This window comes from Salarias fasciatus, chromosome 12 (genome assembly GCF_902148845.1).
Source record: "Salarias fasciatus chromosome 12, fSalaFa1.1, whole genome shotgun sequence".
NCBI lineage: Eukaryota > Metazoa > Chordata > Actinopteri > Blenniiformes > Blenniidae > Salarias > Salarias fasciatus.
In genome coordinates, this window is record NC_043756.1 from 30,553,001 (window position 1) to 30,574,795 (window position 21,795).

The 21,795-nt window shown below is 46.9% G+C and overlaps 1 protein-coding gene across 2 annotated transcripts; it reads left to right on the forward strand.

Moving 5' to 3' along the window:
* The first annotated feature begins 4,775 nt into the window (after nt 1-4,775).
* scarb2a (scavenger receptor class B, member 2a) lies at nt 4,776-21,287 on the forward strand. 2 transcript variants are annotated; one of them, XM_030104830.1, is made up of 13 exons: nt 4,776-5,270; nt 9,711-9,868; nt 10,062-10,209; nt 10,435-10,629; nt 11,162-11,253; nt 11,733-11,852; nt 12,156-12,334; nt 14,138-14,256; nt 15,284-15,357; nt 15,490-15,541; nt 15,654-15,806; nt 17,334-17,381; nt 17,742-21,287. In XM_030104830.1, exons 1-13 carry the CDS (start codon nt 5,148-5,150, stop codon nt 17,871-17,873), a joined length of 1,593 nt encoding a protein of 530 aa, XP_029960690.1. In that variant the 5' UTR covers nt 4,776-5,147; the 3' UTR covers nt 17,874-21,287. The 2 variants fall into 2 exon arrangements, with proteins under 2 accessions (XP_029960690.1, XP_029960691.1); XM_030104831.1 differs by lacking the exon at nt 17,334-17,381.
* Nucleotides 21,288-21,795: the final 508 nt, after the last annotated feature.

The window sequence follows — 21,795 nt, forward strand, 5'->3', positions numbered from 1 at the left end:
AGGGACCAGAACGATGCTAACTTCTACGTCAACCCACAAACCTCTGTCTTCCTGGAACTGGAACACCTCCATCACATCTGCCAGGAGTTTTCCGTCTTGTTGTTACAGAAAGTTAAAAGGGGCTGCTGTGTGAGGCAGGATAGATACAGAGTTATTTGTACAAAAATGAAGATAAATACATAAATATTCTGAAGGACGCGTCAGTCTGACGGGCGTGAGTCATTGTTAGCCTGTCGGTTAGAGCATTATGTTCTGGATAGAACATGTTTACTTTCATTCGTTTCAGAGTTAAGAGTGAATCCGCCCATCAAATATCAAACAGGATTCACCGTTCAGCCACGTCTGCGCTGATCAACACGTGACAACAGCGCTGCAGAGTCACTGCCTCCCAGCCGAAGTCTTCATAATTAGTGGGTGTGTGAGTGTGACGACCTTAAACTGCACCCAGACACAATCCGAAGAGAAGCTCACATAACCCCGCTCTGTGCTGCTGTCAGACCACTCCAAACAGCTGACTGTGCAGATTGTATGAAGCACTCACAGAATACGTTTTTCTCTCACAACGAGTCATGAATGGCTGTTTGTGTTCATATAAATGTGCTTGCTGTTAAGCCTCATTTGCACTTTAGCCCCGTCTTCAAACCAAACGATGTGGGCGTATTTTTTCTTTTTTCTTATGTCTTTATATTTGATCAGGGAACAAAAACGTGTTCCATCACAAAGAATAGTTTGTGATAAGAAAGGAGCCACGAAAGGAGCTATTTTTAAATGGTTGCCTTATTCTCATAACTACCACACTACGTTTTAGGGTTTAAAAATAAGTTGTTCATGCAGGCCTTCATAGCTGGGTGTCTCCAACAAGCCCAACAAAAAAAACAAAAAAGAAAGAAAAAGACATCAGTGTCGCTCTGCTGGGCAAACATAAAAAGGGACCATTACAAAGGTTGAACTGTTTTACCCCTCTTTAGCCTCCCACCCTTTTCTTTTGGCAGAAACAATGTTGCTGCATTACTTGACTGTTATCCTTTCTCCCCTGATGATTTTCTTTAGCATTTTTTTTTTTGCTCCCCTTGTTTGAACAGATGCTGCCCCCCTCCTGCAGCCCCCCGTCCTCCGGGATTACCATACGGCTTCAGCACAATGAAGTAACACTCAATTTCATTAATAGTGAGAGTCCGGTCTGCTCAGTTCCTTCCAGTTAGGGGCATCAAACGATGCGATGTACTCACTTCCTGAGGGAAACTTGTGATCTTTTGTCCTCATTTATTTATGAATGGATTACAAAAGAGGTGACTGCATGACCGCGCTCACCTCTCAGGCTGTTGATTACTGCCCCTGCAGCATTTTATTGCAGGATGCATCCAAAATTGTTGGCCCCTGACCAAGGCTTGAATAACGTGTGATCAATGAGACAGGATCGCTCTCAGATCCATAGCAGAAAGAAGAGCTGCAGTCAGTGGGATGGATCTGTGAATGACTAGAGGAGCTTACGAGTCAGAAGGGGATTTGAACCAGCCTTCTCATCTCATTAGCTGGCCTCATATCTGAATGGCCATCTCGTACACTTGAATTCTGGGTAAATTTCTCCTCCTGGGATCAACAGCTGGTGTTTTCTGTAAATAAACGGCGATTGCTCACAGAGCACGGTTTCCAGTTTCGACCTTGCTGATTTCATGCTCTGAGTCCCGCACAGTCCAAACGACACAGACATAGTAATCCCAGATAAACAACAAGTATGACATTTTGTGACTTCAGCCCTCTTCTGACTTGGACTCATAAATTTATTTTGATTTTACTGCACCACAACTGTAGCAAATTAAAAAAAAAAAAAGTCCTGTACTTGAATATTACTTTATTCGCAGTGGTAACATGGAGGTCCTGAAGCCTGTTGTTTTCAGCATACAGTTCAGTTTCTCTGCTCTCTGAATGATTTTTTTATTTTTATTTTAATACTCTCAATATCATAAACAAGACATTTTAGGTATATGCCACGGAAGGAATTAAACAGTGAAGAAATGCTCTACCAAACTCGTGCAACACCTCTCAGAGCGTCCCTTTGTGGAGACCTGATGGCGTTTAGTTTGCCGTTTTGCCGTCAGCCTGTAGAAGTTTTCCCCTGTGCTAATGCTTCTGTGACTTCCGTAGATAATTCATAGATAAGACATTTTTTCTTTGAGCAGAAATCAATATTCACTGGACACAAGCTATGAGAAAACAGTCCAACCAGCTGGCTAACTCTGCATAGCATTGACTGCTGAAGCACATTTGGCTTGCTGTATTTCACTCAGTCACACTATTTCACTCTTTCCCTGCAACGACAGAAATATTGCAGGACAAAACACGTTTTCCACTGAAGCTTAATGCTTCACCTGTTCAGTCATAATTGTAGTTATTATTTCAAAAACAAGTGTGGTCATGTGTGCTGAGCATGCCTGCAGGACACAAAGAATGAAAAGTGGCTGAAGATCCCCGTGACATTAGGTCTTTTGCAGCATTTTGTTTTTTCAGCAGTTAAATCAAACTTGGGATAAGAAGTGCTGTTTGCTGGCATCAGAGCTGCTAATTGACTTAAGTGTTTTTTCTGTAATTTAAATCATTTGAAAACTTGATATTAAATATCTTCGTTCTCTATGTAACAATATGTTTTTGCTTAATTAGATTTGATTGCCAAAATAAACAAGTATTGATACAATCTCTTAAGCGAGTATTGGTATAAACTGTGCACATCTCGAACCTGCTCCAGGAAATAACTCCTGTTACATAATCGCTATTGTCTTCGGGTTCATGCAGGGCAGTCATGGGGTACACACAGGCTAATATTGTGGTATCAATTGGAATTACTCAAGGTAGCTGTACTTATTTCATGGTTTTAACAGAAATATCAAATCCATGCATGCTGATGAACATTACAGACACAATTAGTCCTTTTCATTGGATTAACTTTACATTTCTGAAGAACCCTAAAGGTGTTTGATCTCAGTTTGACCCCTAAGGCAATGAGGGTGAATCTTTTGTGATCTAGTTGCCCCCTCCCTGATGTGGGTGTTATTTATTAGAGCAGTAAACTGAAAAAAGGCTTTCAGGCCCATTGCTACGATGCTGCTGCAACTTCCTGTTTCAGAGCTGCGTGAGTTTAGAAAGGCAGCATGCTAGCAGCTTGCTTCACTGCAAGAAATCCCCGGTTTGATTTCTATCAGCCAGGATTAACTGCAGCCCATTGCAGCGATAGGTTAAAGTGGATTTACACAATGGATGAAGGACTTTAGCATTCAGCAGTTTGCTTAAATTCATTGTTGCGTCTATTCTATGTGAAGACCGGGCAGTTGTACAGTAAACAACATGCTGCAGGAGAAAGTGTCGGTGGTATTACCCTCTTGGCTGACTTGAATATGCCAACACATGCTGATTGTTACCTGTATTACCCTAAATAACTCATATATGGAGCTGAATTGTTTAATCCTTCCTACGTCTTCCGCTTGGCTGCGTTTTTTAAACTTCAGTGTTGACAGGATAATGTCTCTTCTCAGTCGCATGATGCTGTACCAACAGAATCAGGTTGAAAAAATACCATGGAAGGTCCGTCAAAGCAACGCTGTGGTGTGACGTTCTCCGACATGCAATAACTTATCTGACAACAAATGCAATGCATCATGGAAGCAGGAAACTCAGGACCGAATGGAGACTTTCACAACCAAGAAGGAGGGCGTGAGCGTCTATGAATTCAATAAACTATTGCACACGAAAAGCATTTGCTGTTCAACATTTGTATTGAGTAAGATCTTGTCTCAGATGTTTCCCAGCTCTGCTAAATGTTTGCCAATATTTAGTGGGTTCATGATGAAACGAAGTCCACAAATCGTCTTTATTTTTCTGCTTTTTCCACCACTTCATCATCTTCACCCTTCTTCTCAGAAGCTCCGCAGAAGCTGCTGAACCGCCTTCCCGCCGCGTCCGGCCCGGTTCCCCCTTTAAAGGAGCCCCGCCCTGAAATCAGTCGATGAAATTCAGCATCGCACTCACCAGCCTCCGACCAATCAGAGCCGCCAGGGGGTGGTCTCGAGACGGTGGTCCGTGAGGGCGATAGCCAATCAGAGCGCCCTCCGGTCGGACAAAGGGCTGGCGTCAACGATCGTTGGCTCCCCGGCTCCATCCACGCGGTGCTTATTTAAGGAGTCAGGATGAGGCGAGACGCGGCTGCGTATAAAAGCTAACGGGTCTCCTCCGCGTGCACGTTCTTCTCTTCTGTCTTCTCTCCTCGGTGTGATGAGCGCAGGAATGTGTCTTAATGTCAATTCACCATTCGTGTGTGTGTGTGTGTGTGTGTGTGTGTGTGCGCGCGCGCTAAACGCATTAAAGACACCCCCGGAGGCGCGCCCACGCGGATGAGCACACGCTCATTCATAATCCTGCTTCCCATAGTAGAGAAATCTCACATGTGAGTTTAAATATAACCATACCTTCTCCACAAATGACAGAATAAAAAGAAAGACGTGCGGTGTTACTACGAACACCCGGGAAGGCGCGTGATCACTATGAAGCAATAACAACAATAAAGTCTTTTTTTATGGCAGCAGATTTCTCATGTTGGTATTTTATAGGGTGACATCAACTATGTAGGAAAATCACCATCACTCTCTCTCTCTCCCTCTCTCTCCCTCTCTCTCCCTTCTCGTTTCTATTTATTTATATATTAAACGCGCACACACCCACCGCCCATGCCGCCTCCCAAACGACGCTTTTCGCCTGACCGACTTCATTAATGCGTAGAGGAAGGGGAGGAGGTGGACAGCCCTTTTTCTACGTCCCGATGCGCTGAGAGCCGCCGGTTCACTTCACCGCCGCCTCCGAGCAGCTCACTGCTCCCTCTCCTCAGCACTTATTTTTGATACAGAATTTCAGAGTGCCATTTTTCTTTTTCTTGTTTTTTTTGTGTGTGTATATATATGTCCAGGACCGCGGCACGGCGGTGAAGAGTTTCAAGCTTCCTTCAAGCTGCTGCTCGGGAGACGGTGGATCCGAGGTCATCCAGCCCCCCGCGCCTCGTTTTTCCCCCCTCTCTCTTACTGTCGTTTTTCCGGAAGTTTTCTTCGACTTCAGTGAAGTTTTCGACCGCCCGTGAGGACGACACGCGCCAGCACGCCGGCATCATGACTCGGAGATCCTGTGCCATTTACGCCACCGGCATCGTGTGCGCGCACCTCCTGATCGTGGGGATCGCCCTGGTGGTGGCTCAAGTCTTCCAGACAATGATCCACAGCCGGTTAAAAAAGGTGAGCCTGGACACTTCACACCTTATTTCAGCCGAACCGCAGCGCTGTCGGGGGGGAGGGAGGGGGGGGGGGGGGGGGGATTTAAATGTTAAAGCGTTTCATCCGCAGCGGTCGATCGTGCGCATTCAGCATCTCATCGGTAACGGGACCACATCGCAGGGTCACCGATGAGCCGCCCCGTCGGCGGACTGGGTGCGCTCGGCCGGTGCTGCAGCGGCGGAAGGCTGCCGGGCTGCATTCTGCACCGTCCAGCCCTGCAGGACGAGCCCAGAGCCTTCCACCGGTCCGCGTGATCCCGCCACCGGGCCGTGCGGCGCGTGGAAGGCTCATTACACGCTTCCAGATTAAACGGAGTGTGTGCTCTAACATTACCTGCAGGGAGAAATCCCCTGGAAGTCCCAGGGTGTGAGGGGGTTTTGTCATGCAGTGATTCGGAGGTGAGGCTGTCATGACCTTACTCCAGATCAGCTGATTTCTGCCTGAAACTGACATGTCCTGTAGGGATGGCAGCTTGTATGTGATCTGATCGGTAATCACATGTTTCCGAGCCCGGTATTGATCCAGACCAGCTTTGGAGAACGGGTCTAGAAGCATGCTGTGCTTCTCAGCTGATGCTGTAGTGACATCCAGCTCAGTGTGGGCGCCTGACCTGCTGACACATTTCTGAGGATACCAACTTGTTATAGCGATTTCTTCAGTTTGGCCAGGACTTACTAGTAGTAGTCGTAGTAGTAGTACAGATTTGTTCGGGGGAGGAGAAGACCTCCAGAGGAAGGGGGGGAAGGGATTTTGGATGAGAGGACAGGCGATCCACTACAGTCCTCGCTCAGTGGTGGGTTCATGGCAAGCTGTGTGTGCTGTGGTTGTCATCTAGACTTTTGAGAACCAAGCAAGCCAATCGAAAGAACTAGAGAATTGTAAAATAATTTGATCAACTATAAAGTCTCATATTAAACAAACAGGATTTGAGGATTCGGAAAATCCACCTTAGTGTGATGCTGTTGTGTTATTTTGAGTGTTCGGAATGGTTTAAACCTGTCACGATCTTATGCATTTCTGTTGAGAAGGAAAATGGCAGAAAGACGCATTCCTGTAACGCCTCGTAATGTCAGAGGCCTGGAACACATTACCAGAAACATTTGCTCTAACGTTCATGCAGAGCTCATGCTGGGACAGCAGTTGATGGTGGAGCGAGGAGGCGACGCGTCCGCCTGTCCGGACGTCATAGCGGGACGTTGACCGGGACACTTTGTGAAACTTTGCAGGTTTGGCTTGGCGGTGGCGATGGAGCAGCGGCCTGACGGGGTGGGAGGCGTGGCAGCCGATGCCCTCTCACATCTCGCAGACACACACGCTGCGCTCTGCCCTTTAAAATACCTCGCATTCCTCTCGCCGACATGGATCGCCGTGGCGGCAGCTCATTACCGGCACTTAGAAACATCACCGTTTTCCTCCTGGTTGGGGAGGGCATAAATGGAGCGGGGAACAGCTCAGCAGAAAAGTGCGAGTCACTGTCCGTCCAAGAAGTCCGGAGAGTCTGGCGTGTTTTTACCCTCTCTGCAGTGAAATTTAGGTCTGGGCCTCATTTTGGATCACGGCGGCGTCACAGGAGACCCAAATTCAGAGAGTTACTCAAAGTTCATCAACGGGGGACCTAATTCTGATGTGGCTTGCGATTACACGAAATGACAGTGTGACTAATCCTCTTTCACCACAGTCTTCCTGTTGAATTAGGATGACCCGACATGCTGAGCCGGCTCCAAAAATCTATCTAATCTGCGGCCCTGTGCGGCGCTCGGTAATGACGGCGTCGCTGAGCTGTTGGGACCAGCCGAAGCTACCTCCAGGACACACACTTTGTGTGTGTGTGTGTGTGTGTGTGTGTGTGTGTGTGTCTGGGCGTGGAGGAAAAGCGGCTCACGAGTCATGAGAGGAATTTGACAGACTTCTTGGCCTCCGGGGCATAGTTTCTTTCCTGGGAGCAATCTCCTAATTCCTTGCTGTTGTTCCAGCCTCGGCCTGTTCCAAGTCACTTGGCTCAGATTGAAAAAAGAAAAAAAACACACCCACACACACACACACACACACACACACACACACACACACACACACACACACACACACACACACACACACACACACACACACACACACGGCACTCCTCTCAGTCTTTTTTGGTTGTGGAGACTTTTCATCAGGCCTTTAGAAAGAAGATTGTTCTGATAAAACAGTTTTGGTTGAACCGCAGCAGTAAATACATTTATGAGAAAAAAAAAATCAACAAAGCCTCTTGTGTTGTTTGTTTTTCCCTCATAAGTTTTTCCGATCAAAAACGGATCTTGTCACGCCACACCTAAGCTGCGCCTGCAGCTGTTTGAACACGGCCCTGTTCATTCAGTTCCTTCAGGACCGAATGCAAAACGCTGCCTTGAGCACACGGATACGCCTTTGCACGCCAGGTGTTCTCTTTCGTTTTGACACAATTTTTTTGTGTGTGAGCGATGCTCCTACGCCTTCGATGGAGGTCTCTTCAGAGCGCTCGGTTCAAGGTTGGCAAACACTGGGACTGATGTGGACGGAGGTCAGACCGACGTCTCCCGAGCGCAGACAGCAGCGCGGTTATGAAAGTTCACGTTGTTTAAAACGGGAACCGGGTCATTTGGACGAGTTTGACAGAGAAGTTGCGCCACCAGTCATACAGTTCATCGAACTCTTACCAGAGTCGTCTTCTTTCCACTTCAAGCTCTTAATTAAGCAGAAAAACGCTCAAGAGAGTTCCTCTTCTTAAGTACCTCGAGGTTCCTTTAAATTACTCTGCTCCTATAATGAAGTGCTTCAGCCAAAACTGCTTCTTCAGTCATTTAACACGACTGTGATGTTTTTATGCAACAATTAATCTATGATGAGACACTCTAAGTCATTGCATATACAAAATAAAACAATGTGAACATTCTAGCAATGATGAGCCAAGTAAGAAATTCGCTGAAAAGAGTAATTACAAGTTTTTGGAAACTTTTTTTTTTTTGTGTGTGTTTGTTTCGATTTTTGTTTTGAAAATCTGTATTTTTCCTCCATTTCCTGTCATTGTGTTCAAACGTTCAGCAATCACCTCTTAAAACTGGGTTTATTAGATCCCAAACAATTACGTGAAAAGAATCTATTTACTTCAGTAGTGAACATTTCTTGGCTAAATCGTAATTATTGGGAGTAACGTCCTGAAAACGGTCAGCATTAATAATGCTAAAATTGGAGCTAGTGTGCAGCTAACGCATTGTTTCAACTATAGCCTGAAGTCACCTTCAAAAATGTTGCTTTAAATATTTCATTTGCTAAATTTAATGGTAATTTTTAACAGTGAGCAGCCTTTCTTTATTGTTGTCTCATGTTTTTTTGGGGAAATTCCATTACAAAAACAAAGGGTGGTGTTGTTCCCTAATTGTTTTTGTGGCATCCAACCAGATCTGACATCCTCAGCTTGATTGTGTTTTGGATTTATATTTCCTGCTCCAGTTCAGGTTGTTTAAAGTATCAGAGGGGCTGTAGTGGCCGACCTCTCGGTGGCCTGCCATGAGACGCCGCGGAGGGGTAAAGTGAAGGTGATGGCACAAACCGCAGAACAATTCTGGAGAGACAAACAGGAAGTGGCGGCCACACCTTAAGCGGTGTTTTCACAATGCGAAGTGCCCTGCGAGAGGTTACGGCGAAGACAATGCGTGTCCCCTCTCGAGCGCTGCCTGACGGCCGCCGTTCAGGAACTCTGTGAAAACGACACGAGAGGATGTGGCTCGTTTCTCATCTCCCGGGTTTAAAAAAGGACGGGAGAGGTAACAGTCCTTTTCCCGCTCAACAAGCACTTTCAGGAAACTTCCTCGGAGCACTTCAGCTGCTGCAGTTAATCTTCCTGATGTTTGGACATGTGCTATCCAACTGTGTGTCACACATGGTGACTGATTTCTGCCTTTAATCGCAGCCAGAACCTGACCTGGCTGGACAGGTTTTGCATAATGTTCTCCTGGATGCAAAACCTTCCTGTTTGACATCCTGGGTGTACTTTGATGGTCTTATCTTTGGAATATGTTGCTGATCTGTGTGGGTTGAATCGTAGCCCACAGTCACATTCGTGCCCCGGCTTGACGGAGTCTCAGCTTCTTCTGTTTTTGTTGTTTTTCTTGTGCGTGTCTGTTTTTGCTGTCTGTCCTTAGTTGTTTTTTTTTTTCGGTATGAAGGACTTTTCTCCTCTCATCTTTGAGTTTCAGGGTCTTGGGCTGGCACCAGAAACCTGGATTCTTTTCAATCAAAATACTTAAATACCGGTTTAAATATTCACCAAATCCTGACAAACCAAACGTTCTCACTGTCAGTGGCTCATTGTAGAAACCCAGGCTGCTCTTTTCTGCTGTTTGAATGTGGATTTGTGGATTTCTCTCCTTTTGTTGACAGGAAATCACTCTGACAGAGAAGAGTCAAGTGTTTGAAGGCTGGAAGAACCCCCCTCCCCCTGTTTATATGGAGTACTACTTCTTCAACGTCACCAACCCAGAGGAGTTCTTGGCCGGTGGAAAAGCAGCCGTCCAGCAGATCGGACCGTACACCTACAGGCAAGGCTGATTTAAAGACCCGCTCATGGCTGTAATGTGTAGAGGTGGGGAGGGGGGGGAGGGGGGGGGGGGGGGGGGGGGTATTTGTGTTCCTTAAAGTTGTGCTTCAGGACGGCCATCTGGCCTTATTTTGATGTGTGAAATCAAAACAAAAGACATCTGGACTAACTGAGCGATGTTGCGACCACACCAGGGAATACAGGCCACGGGAAAACATCACCTTCCTGGAGAATGGCACCAAGGTCTACGCCCTCAACCCCAAAACCTTTGTCTTCGTGCCTGAGAAGTCCGCCGGTAACCCTGAGGTTGACATCGTCAGGACGGTCAACATTCCTTTCGTGGTAAGACAATGTGTCCCTTCAGGACGATGGGAATACATCAACAAGAGACAAGCCATTGTCTCTGAAAGACAGTTTTGACTTTTATTGTCTGGAGGATATAATTTGTGATCCAGTCCAGCCAAACGAAACACGGATGAACTTGAAGGCAGCATGCTGTCGTGGACTTTTCCACTGATTTGTCCAAAACAAATTGGAACACCCTCCAATTCTCTGCTTCCTTCTCAGGCGGTGATGAACGAGCTGAACTCCTACTCCTTTTTCCTGCGAACGCTCGTCTCCATGTACATGAACAGTATCGGCATCGAGCTGTTCATGAACCGCACGGTCCACGAGGTTCTGTGGGGCTTCAAAGATCCTCTTCTCACCAAAATCCACAGCATGAAACCTGAGGTGGATGAATACTTTGGCCTGATGTGGAAGGTAACCTTTTGCTGATTTTTTTTCTTTTTTTTTTTTTTTTCTTTTGTGAAGAAACCTCAGTGCTACTGTAGTGTAAAGTGTTGGGACAGCTGCGATGGTCAGTCAGTGTTTCTAAAACTTGACACGGGAAGTCTGTGGTCATCCAGAAGAAGTGAGATCAGTTAGATGCTGATGGAAGATGCTTCTAGTTCCTGTTTGCGGAGCGTCTTCGAGGTGGCAGCTTCACCAGACATGTGATGACTGGCGTGCTGATGTCAAAACGCGGCAATGTTGGGGTCATCATTGACCCAGATCAACATTAAGTGTGGATTCTCACCATCTAAAACATCATAAACAGCTGAATCATTTCAGGAAATGTCTTGATGTTAGTTTTCAGAGTAGCTCATCAGTGCAGGCGCTCGGGACGGAGACGCTGACCGAGCAGCGTTTCTTTAACACCGTCTTCAGTCGCCAGCAGACAGAATCCCTGACAGTCGGCGCTCCTGTCCATCGAGCTCTGTCCAAACCTCGTGCCTCATCTTGTTTTCCACAGAAAAATGGCACCCATGAAGGAGAGTTTGTGTTCCACACCGGGGAGGAGAACTACTTGGATTATGGCAAGATCGACACGTGGAACGGCCTGAGGTAACGACGGGGTTTATCTGTGAAGCGGGGAAGGAAACGGTTAATGTCCTTTGTCTTGGTCTCTCCTGCACAACGGGAGGGACGGTGCCACTGGCACATGGCTGCCTTTTAGACAGGATATCTACGTTTGCTTTGTTGCACAACCTGCATGTAAAAAGTCCAGAGGAGACAAATTCCTGACATTAGATAAAGCAGGGTTGCAAAATGGGATGTTTGGAAATCCAGAGTGACTTTGTGCTTTGAGTGGAATCGATGGATGGAAGCTGGAGGAGACGCTCGATTCGTTTTACACCGAAATAACAAGGGACAGTATAAAAAAATAAAGAGGGAGTGTGTCCTGGAGAAGTCCTGTGAATTTATTTAGGAGAATTACAAGCAGATTGTGAATCCCATCTTGCTGCTGCGTTGAAAACTGTATTGTGTTTAGAAAACGAACTGTTAAAACACCAAATATGCCAAGTTCTGCTTGTTCTCGACAGGGAGATGTCGTGGTGGTCGTCCAATCAGAGCAACATGATCAACGGCACAGACGGCGCCGTCTTCCACCCGCTGATCAACAGGAACGAGCTCCTCTACATCTTCGCCGCGGACCTCTGCCGGTGAGCGTGCCTGCGTCCACGTGCGACTGTAAATCTGTTTGCAGTGGAGGCCGGGACGTTTCCGCCCTCGTGGGTTAATAAAATGTGCCCCCCGATAAGGTGCAGGGCCATTAATCTGAAGATAAGAATGGCAATGAAGTTATAAAGCTCACATGGGAGCGTGTTGACATGCTTTATGAGCGAGGTGTGTGTATTGTGGCTCCGTTATGTAAACAGACACAAGTGTTTCTGTTCTGAGCTCTTTCCTCGGACTTCCTGGAGGACTTTATCGCCCTTTAAAGTGAGGCCTGCTTCTTCCTGTAGATCCATCCACCTGGCCTATGTGAAGGATGTGGAGGTGAAAGGGATCCAGGCGTTCCGCTTCGCGCCGCCGAGCGACGTCCTCATGAGCCCCAAGGACAACCCCACCAACGCCGGCTTCTGCGTGCCGGCCGGCGACTGCCTCGGCACCGGCGTGCTCAAAGTCAGCGTGTGCAGAGAAGGTAGGAGCAACCCACCCCCCTCCGCAGCATGACCCACTTCCCCACCGCCCGGTCCCCTGTGACGAGGACGACCCGGCCCCGTGGCACAGTTTCCCCGTGCGGGACCCCCCTTCCTAAAAACGTCCTTTCATTCGGCGGACTCTCACATCCCCCGGCCGGCGCCCGACGCGCCCAGTGTTTGAGCACGCCAGATTTCACTGGAGGCTCGGTTCAATGATTAACTGTGCTGACCGTGTGCCGAGGCTATTGAAGCGGTGACGCCGGTCATCGAGTGGAGAGCTGTTGCTCTGATAAGGCCGTCGGCTTCGGGCTCCACAGGAAGAAGCTGAACAATCATTGCAAGACACGTAAACTGTCTGTAAACCCTGGACTTTACCGCGTGCGTCTAAAGTTTCTTTTCTTTTTTTTTTTTTTCCTCTCACTTTTAAAGCATTAACAGTTCAAATAAACTCAGAGAACATTACGGAGTCACTCATCAGAACACTGTGATCCCGCCCGATTGGTCGTCTGCACGGCTTCAAACGCAGCAGGCAGAGCGTGATTGGTTCGCCGTCTGTGGTGCTTCGCCAGCAGCCAGTCAGCAGCCAGCGTGCGAGTCACGTGCGCAGTGGTGCCACGCTGAATCAGCCTCAGAAGGAAATAACAGAAATCATGTTTTAACCACAAGGCGTTACCGAGACCTCTGCGTCTTTCCTCTGCTGCCGCAGCACGTCTGAAAACCCCTGCTGCAGCCGCTTCATGTCAAGTAGAAACGTCTTTTACCACAATTCGTCGTTTCAGTTGCAGGCGCGTCACAGGAAATGTGAATAGAAGCCAAACTGTCATTTCTTTAGTCATAAAAACAAATGGTGTCAATTTCCAGTTTTTGTCATGACAATAATAAAAAAGAGGGCATGTAATGGTACGAAGTGTTCTTATCTTCAGAGATACTCTAAATATTACAAGCTAAAAAGACTCAAAGAATCAAACCAAAAAAAAACAAAACAAAACCTGAGTTTCACAGTTTGAATTAAAGAATGGAAAAATAATGGTTTTTGCTTTGGATTCGGTTGTTTGTCATGCAGCTGTTTGCTTTGTGAATGATATACATGTTACTTTGAATCTGTTCACTGGTGTATTTGTGGATCTGTTGTAGTTAATTCATCAGTCTGCGCTGCATTCTATAGTAAACCTGCAGTGTTGATTTGCGGGTGAAGTTTCTCCCCATCTCGACCCACTGATTGAGTTTACCAAAAGTGTTTGTCAGGTTTTATCAGCCGAACGACGTCCAGCTCTCAGTCTTCTTATCTCACGTTCCTCCTTCTCTGATCACAGTTTGATCCACTTTCATCAGGGACACAAACATGACGCATGTGTTTTAATTACCGCCACCAAGGCCAAGGACGTTTGTTTATTGGCAACATATCTCAAAAAGTTATGGATGGACGATGTTGAAATTTCCAGGAAATGTTCGAAACGGGATGAGAAACGAGTGATTACATTTTCGAAGTGATTAAATCATGGATTCTGGATCGATTTCAAAGTTTTGTTAACAGTAAAGGGGAAGTAGAATGTAATAGTTCTGCAGCATCTCGATCTCAAATAGCAGGAATATTATAGCGCAATAACATTTTCAAACGTTTGTTAAAGTCTGGTAAAACAGTCCAGAAGTGAAAAGAAAAAAATGGGGTCTGTGGCATTTTCCTCGCTGTATGGTAACAAATGAAGTTCCAGGAATACAAATAACACCTGATGGTCGCTTTTAGGCAGAGGTCTGCGCTGGAGACGCTTCCAGTTCATTCACGTGTTGATTTCTCCCTCCAGGTGCCCCCATCGTGGTGTCCTTCCCTCACTTCTATCAGGCAGACCCCAAGTACATCAACGCCGTTGACGGGCTGAACCCCAACAAGGAGGAGCACGAGACGTACCTGGACCTGCAGCCGGTGAGAGCCCGCCGGTCGCCACAGATCCCATGATTACGCTCCATCCTCGCATCCATGACGCACACAGTCTAAAGTTAAAGACACGAGGAACCGCCGGCAAAAGACAAAATGTGCAAAAAACCCGTTAAAGATTGAACCATGAAACCGAGGATGTGCAGGTTCAGCTGGAGCTGTTGTTCTCAGCACTTTATTTTCATCCAATTTGGTGAAGAAACGCAAAAAGGAAAAAAAAAATCTGCATTTCAGGTTGAATTGTGACTCTTAACTGTGAATTTGTGACTGTTTGCTCCAGACGAGCCTGAAATACTGACGATGGATTTAATCTGTTTTACATATTTGGGAACTTTTCATTTAAATTTTCATGAATTTGATGTTTCATAATGTTGATTTCATCCCTTTCGAAAATGATGTACCTTTTAAAGTTTGTTGTGATTCTCAGGTTTGTACAAACATTATAAGTAATCCTTAAAACAGACACTGAGTCTTTAATCCAGGCATTTGGGGAAGAAATGAACGCAGCAGAGCAAAAGAAAATATCGAGATTACTCAAAAAAAACACTACATTAAAGCAAAGTGTAACGGTGTAAATGTTCTCTCATTTGGATAATATGTTCCAGCAGTTTGCTGAAGCAGGAGAAAAAAACTCCTTTATTGCATGATTCCGTTCACACACGAGCAGCTCCGGGTTGCAGTGTGTCAAAAGCCACAGCGGGGTCATTCGCAGCAGAGCAACGCTCCTGTTTCTTGAATTTATTTCTTCAGTTTTATATTTACTCTCTGCTGTCACGTTTTACCATGATCAATAATATTTCACTCCAAACTCTCCTAAATTGTTAGTTTGTTTTCTTGAAGCCACTTGGAACCTCTCCAACTGCAGACGATGTATTTTAACCAGCCAGCTCGATTTTCCTGCTGAGAATTGCACTTTTCCTCCAGCGTGAGTCCGGCAGAGTGATTAGAAGAGAGAGAAGAGGAAACCTGCCCTGCCTGAGTTAAAATGTTTTTTCGTTTTTTAAATGTCCTCCAGACGACGGGAGTCCCGATCCGAGCCTGCAAGAGAGCGCAGCTCAATGTCATCCTGAAGCGAGTCCAAGGCTTCCCGTAAGTCCGGCTTGACTCAACTGTGACCCACTTTGCTGTTGCTTCACTCTGTCGCCGTTTTGGCCGCACGCTGGTCCAGATGTGCCGTCTGACCCGCCCCGCCTCCTCCCTTCTGGTTTCTTCCCCCTTCAGGAAAACCAAGTACATCAATGAGACCATCTTCCCCATCATGTTCGTCAATGAGGTGAGCCCCCCCCCCCCCCCCCCCCCCCCCCCCCCCCCCCACTCTGCCCCCATTGCCTCCAAACGCGTTCCAGTGAAGTAACTCAATGTTTGCTTCTTTTCTTTCCCGCCAGACGGCGACCATAGACGACGAGTCGGCGTCCCAGATGAGGACGCTGCTCCTGATCGTGACCCTGGTGTCCAACTTCCCGCTGCTCATCGTGGGCATGGGCATCATCCTGCTGCTGGTGCTCGTCGTCCTGTTCTGCCGAAACCGCCAGAAGAAGGTAAGGCCCCGCGGCCGGCGGCCCGGACCGGAGTTATTGAACAGCTGACACTAGACAGGAGCTACGAGTCAGAGTTCTCTCAGTTCCGCCAGGTTTTATTCCTCACATTAACGGTTTCCTTCGCTGAGACGCTGCCAGTTTAACCCAGAGCATGTTGACTAACACGATGCATGGCTCCTGTGAGGCAGAGGCAGGAGCAGGCTTCCACAGCTCTGGATCATGTGCTGCTTTTTGTTCTTCTAACCGTTGGGTGTATCTTCTGGTGAATTCAGGAAGTAAAAGTGTCTCAGTGAGCAGTGTGCGCTCCGCCGCGGTTCGCTGAACTAGAGTAACCCGAGGAGGCCGTGCTCTCCGTGCCGGCGCTCGCTGTCGGTCTGAACCCCGGCCGCCGCGCTCCCGGGTTGCTGTAGTTCAGGTTATTGACCGCGGGGCGTTCACGATAAAGCAGAGGTTCTCAAAGTGTGGGACGATAACCTCAACTTCGCTGGAATCCGGCAAGTTCAGCCATAAAACCGTGTTTTAAGAAAAACAAGAGTTAGTTTAGCCTCTACTTTTTCTCTTTCTCATGAATTTCTCAGTAAAATGTACTGCAATGGGAAAAGGCCCCGCTCTGACCCACGACGTTTCCGCCCCACACTTTCAGAACCCATAAGGGAATGTCTGTCTCGTTTTGCTGAGCTTTAAATGAAGAGATTGATGCCAAGTCTTCTGAAGAACCTCCGGCTAGTTTAGTTTAAGCCAGAAGGATTCACGTGTTTGCAGCCTCTGTGCTGAGCTGTGCTACCTGGATATTGTGAGACTGGCATCAGTCTTTTTCATTCTAAGACAACAAACGGTAAATAACTGAACAGGCTGTCACAGGAACGATGTCTTCACTTTGTCTGTTTTCCTCAAAAGTCTAAAATACTTCAGCTTTGTTCATTAATATTATCACAGCTATCAAGTTTTCTTATTTTTATTGCTAAAACCACTTTCTAGTTAGGTTAAAAATGCACTAAGCTGCAGGTACAGCGCTATAGAACCAGTGATACACTCTCATGAAACTCAGGTATATTAAACTCTTTTCTTTCTGCGTCTCCTGGAAAATGCTGTGGATTTATAGATTTTAAAATTTGATGTAGAATAAGCTCGAAAAGGTATAAAGTATATTTCTATGGTACTAAATGATATTCACTCGATGGCAGACTAGCTAATCTTATTTAAACAAGGCAAACGCAGACATTGCATGGTGTAAAGTGGCCCTGGCTGCTGGCGCCGCTCTGCTGGAACAGTCTAACCAGAAACCATCCAGAGCTCGTTTTCGTCTGAGGTGAAGGAACTGGACGTTCTGACGGGTGAACATTGTTTTCCTGTGACACTCTGTTCAACAGAAAGTTAAAAAACAACAAAGACAGCCCTGAAAGTTCAGCCGTTCAGCTCAGCATTCAGTCAGAGATGCTTAATTGCAATATTGTGAATTGTTGTATTAACAATGTTCTAATTTTATTTTTCTGTAACCCCCCTTTGTTTTTCCTTTTTCTGTTTTAGAATGAAGTAAAACGTATTGATTTTACTGAAGCTTTTCATTCTTTTACTGTAAGTCTTCAGTTTTTGCCTTGTTTTCTATTCTCCTTTTTTAATTTGTTATCCATCATCTCTGGTTATCGTTCCTTTAATTTAATTTACCTTTATGGGACATGTTGCTCTCTTTTAAGTTCTCGCCTCACAGTTGTAATTGTTTCATTTTTCTTGTGGGTTAAGTTCAGTGTTTCTGCTGTGGTGGTTATTTTGTAACTGGTGTTTTGGTCGTATTGATCCACTGTCAGCATTTCCAAGTCATTCACATTTTTTAATGTTAACGTTGAGCATTAAGAAAGCAGATTCATCTGGACGTGTTTCCATTTCTGTGAGCCGTACTGACTGCTTGTGTTGCTGACCCCCCCCCCCACCCCCCAGACGGCGAAAGACGACACGGCCTACACTCAGGTCAGCGACAAGCCGGACGAGCCCTCGCAGACGGCGGCCAGCCAGCCCATGAGGAACGGCTCCTACATCGCCATGTCTCCAGTGGAGGCCCAGAAGTGTTGATCCAGGACCCCCCCCACCGCCCCCCTGGGCTGGAAGAAGGGGGAGGGGGCGGGAGCCGGAGAGAACAGCACACAGGGGTGTTACGTTACCGTGGGTGGGGGTGGGGGTGGTCTTCTCCTAAAATGCGGGGCGGAGTAGGACTCAAACATCAGGATGGATTTAGCTCACAGGCGCTGCTCGTCTGACCGACCCCCCCCCCCCCCCCCCCCCCCAAAGACAGTCCATAGTCCTTGGCTGTCCGCCCGCTGAGCATGGCCTCCACTGCCTGCAGTACTGCACCACCCCCGCCCCCACCCCCACATGTTCTGGAACCCCCCCTCCTCTTCCGTCCTGGTTGGTGCTGAAATATGACGGGACTCTTGATGGATGGGGCCCGGCCAGGACCAGCCTTTACCCCCCCCCCTCCCCCCACCAGTGTAACTTCCTGTGACGGAGACCGTTAGCTCTTTAGCGTCTCAGCATGATCTCCCGAGGTCAGATTCAAGACGAACCTCCTGCCAATCCTTCAAGTCTGAGCTCCACAGCGGAACTTTTTGTAAGAAGAAAGAGACTGAGCCAAAATATTACATTTTTGCCTTTTTTTCCCCCCCCAAGACGAGTTAGCGCAGCCACAAGCGTGCACACACGTCGCACTTCCAGTTTTACCCAGCGATGGTGTGCGTGAGCCTTTACCCGACACCGCGTTGTCCCGTCTTTCACTAGAAATACTCGTGAACCACACCTTCCTCCTCCTCCTCCTCCTCCTCCTTACCACGTTTTCCTTCTGAACACTAGTTGAAATTGGGAAAGTCGTGGCCTCGTCCCAGGCGACAGCTAGCTAACTGTGAAACTGACGGGGAAGTTGCACCTTCACCCGTCGTCACACCTTTCAGAACAAAAAACAAAAGATAAATAGAAACACCTGCAGAACTTACAAGGGAGACTTGAACCCGCTTTCTGCCTTATGCGACGGTATAGCGTGTTCTTTAAAGTGAATAAGCTGGAAATCTGTGTTGTACATATGTTAAAGGGGAACAGTCAAGATACCTCTGACCAAAATCCAGCATGCAGACGTTTTCGGAGGTGTTGCTGAAGGAGCTGAAACGCCGAGCGCTCCCGCACGTCTTCACTGTTACTGCATTAGAGAAAGCACAACTTGGATTGTGAGAACCAGTCCTCCACACAAGGCTACCAGGTTTTCACTGTTTGTTTTCTTTGTTTTCTCTTCTTTTTTTTTTGTCCAGTTTGAGTATAAATTTATATATTTACAGCTGATCTGTCAAAGACACTGTCAGGTGCGGTGACTTTTTACCAGAGCGGGGGCCCCCGGCGGCCGCTGCCGTCGGGGCGAGCCCGGCACGCAGCACTTGAATCACTGTTTGTCTTACGTGTTCTCGTCTTTCTGTCGCCACACACCTTTGGCCTCGCGTGAATTCGGGGCTCGGACACTTCCCTGCACTTTGCCCGCTCAGTGTGCCCAAATCTGTGGTTGATGTTCTTCTCCTTTGGTGCAGGTGGTCCACATGTTCACAACAATCCACACGATTTCCATTGCTCCTTTGATTTTCAGTGTAAGTGGTCCGTACGTTGGTTGCATTTCAATATTTGTGTTTTGTTTTTTTTTGTCCTGACTCGTGTTGCTCGTGTCTCTGTCGTGAGCAGACGACAGACGCCCGTGCCTCTGTGTTACTTGTTTTTCAGCAAATGGAGTGTCTTCTTTTGATATACTTTTGTATTTTGTTAATGCTGCTAAAAGAAAAATGACCGAAAACGACAAAAAATATGCCATAACCTACAGACTTGCATTTCTATTTGGGGTGTGATTCACCACAACGTGCTCGGTTTCAGATTGAGCCACAGTCTTCTCCAGCTCTTAAACCTTCGGAGACTTGGGGTTTTTTTGTTGCCAACACCTGAGCACAAGAGTCAGAGCCCAAAGCTTGCTGCCATTGATTGGCTCTAGCAGTTACAGTTATGACATTTATCCACCGGCTTCTCTTCTAGCAGCTGATCTCGTCATATCGCATTTCTTTCGGGCTGGTCGGGGCTTTCATTGTTAGGGTTAGTCAAATCGCTTGGACGTGCCCCAGAAGAAAAAAACAAAAAAAAGGAAAGAGGGTTGAGGGTTGGGGAGGAGCTGCGAGTCTGATTAGCAGGTTTAACAGCAGCGTGGTGGAGAGGGTCCTGTTGATTCTAAGGAAGACTGTATTTGCTTTGTGGTGATGAGTTTGGAACCGTTGTGTCCCGGAGGAGGACAGCCAGCAGCACCACGTCAAGGCGTCTGGAGGGACATGAAAAAAGAAAAAAAAAACAAAAAGCAAGCTTGTAGCTCTTGGACTGACTGAGTCGAGTCTTTGTCCTGTTCGATACCCAGAGTGGAAAATAGCAGAATTCAGAGTTTTCTCTGAGTCTGCTGCTTCCAGCTCTCGGTTCACTCTCGAGGGTTTTGCAGTGGCGTTCATCGACCTTACATGATCCTACGACCGCAGCAGGGTTGCGTCCTGCTCTGGTTTAAGTCCAGATTAGTTCTGTTGCAAAGGTGCTTTGAGGAAATCGCACCAGCCATTGCTTCAACATATGTGGAAATACAGCGTTTATTGTCATTTTACTGAACGTGAAAGCCAGTCTAATGACGTCTGCTTATTTTCACTTCAGTGATGCTTGATTTAATACATGGAGCGTGATTTAAGGGAATTTTGGACACGCAGATGCTGAAACGCTGTCAAGTGACGAGCTTTAAATTCTCCTTTGAACACGCCTCTCCCTGGAGGACAGGATTCAGGTGGATCTCCCAACTCCCACATCTCTAATGTACTCTAACAGAGAGAGAGAAATGTGCTCCTGGCTGTCTAAACCAGGTCTTCCCTTCACTTCCTGTCCCTGTGCTGAGCGCTTGGGAACGTGCACGGCGGTATCAGGACTCGGTTTAAACTTTGCCACAAAGCAAACACTGCTGAACTCTTCCTGTAAAGTGGAATCGATTCACCTAAAGCCTTTTGATTGTCATCATTATTGCTATGATTCCACTCCCACCTTGTGCAAACTCACAGTTCATCTATATTCACCTATTTAAACTGTCATTACTTGAACCTTGAAGACCTTAATCCAGACCTTTAACACCCACGTGCGTGTGTGTGAGCTGTTCAAACACACACCCGAGCCATCGCTCCCCTCCCCGGCCTCCGAGTCCGGCCCTTCAAGCCCATTGGCTCGTCCCTGCTTGACCAAAGATAACCCGTGTAGATACGAGCCGCCGCCGTGTTTACTCGCCTCCATAACGGCCGTGCCACACACCCGCCGCCTGCCCTACCTTTTCTTTTTTTAAGATAAAACAAAAAAAAAAAAAAAAACGTGCCACTACTTATGTGAAGTATTGTGTGAACGTGAACACGTGTGTATGTGCCTTTCACATCGAGGCAAAACAAAAAAAACAAAGCATTGATGGGTATTGCTTTTTGTTCTGATACTTTTTTTCTCCTCCTTGTGCAAACACAAGTAATCAACGCTCCTTGAGCGCAGGAAAAATCTCAGTATTATCTAAAACTAAGCAATACGGAGTTGTGTAAAATAACCAGTGGGTGTTTTGTAAGGGCCACAACATATTTATATTGTTTTCCCCTCTGAATTTCAGTAACACCACTTTAGTTTCACTTGCATAGAAGTATTTCTGATTGACTGTAGAGCCATTCAGTCTTTCTGTTTTGTTGATCGTCATTTCACTGTCGGCATCATTTCACCGGTTTTGAAGAGAGAGAGAGAGAGAGAGAGAAAAAAAAGAAAAGATGGACCAGTTTGTGACACTGGGAACAACCTGTGAAGAGTATGTGAGCATGTTCAGGAGTGTGTGCGTGTGTGTGTGTGTGTGTGTGTGTGTGTCGCCGGATGAGTATGAGAACTTGTGCTTGAGGAGCGACGACGTCTCTGCAGAGCTGGAACGTTTGGG

Excerpts from the sequence above, each read along its gene's own strand:
- scarb2a (XM_030104830.1), top strand. The coding sequence starts at position 5,148 with ATGACTCGGAGATCCTGTGCCATTTACGCCACCGGCATCGTGTGCGCG. Across the intron at positions 15,358-15,489 it reads AAGCGAGTCCAAGGCTTCCC|GAAAACCAAGTACATCAATG; the intron begins GTAAGTCCGGCT and ends TTCCCCCTTCAG. Across the intron at positions 15,542-15,653 it reads CCATCATGTTCGTCAATGAG|ACGGCGACCATAGACGACGA; the intron begins GTGAGCCCCCCC and ends CTTTCCCGCCAG.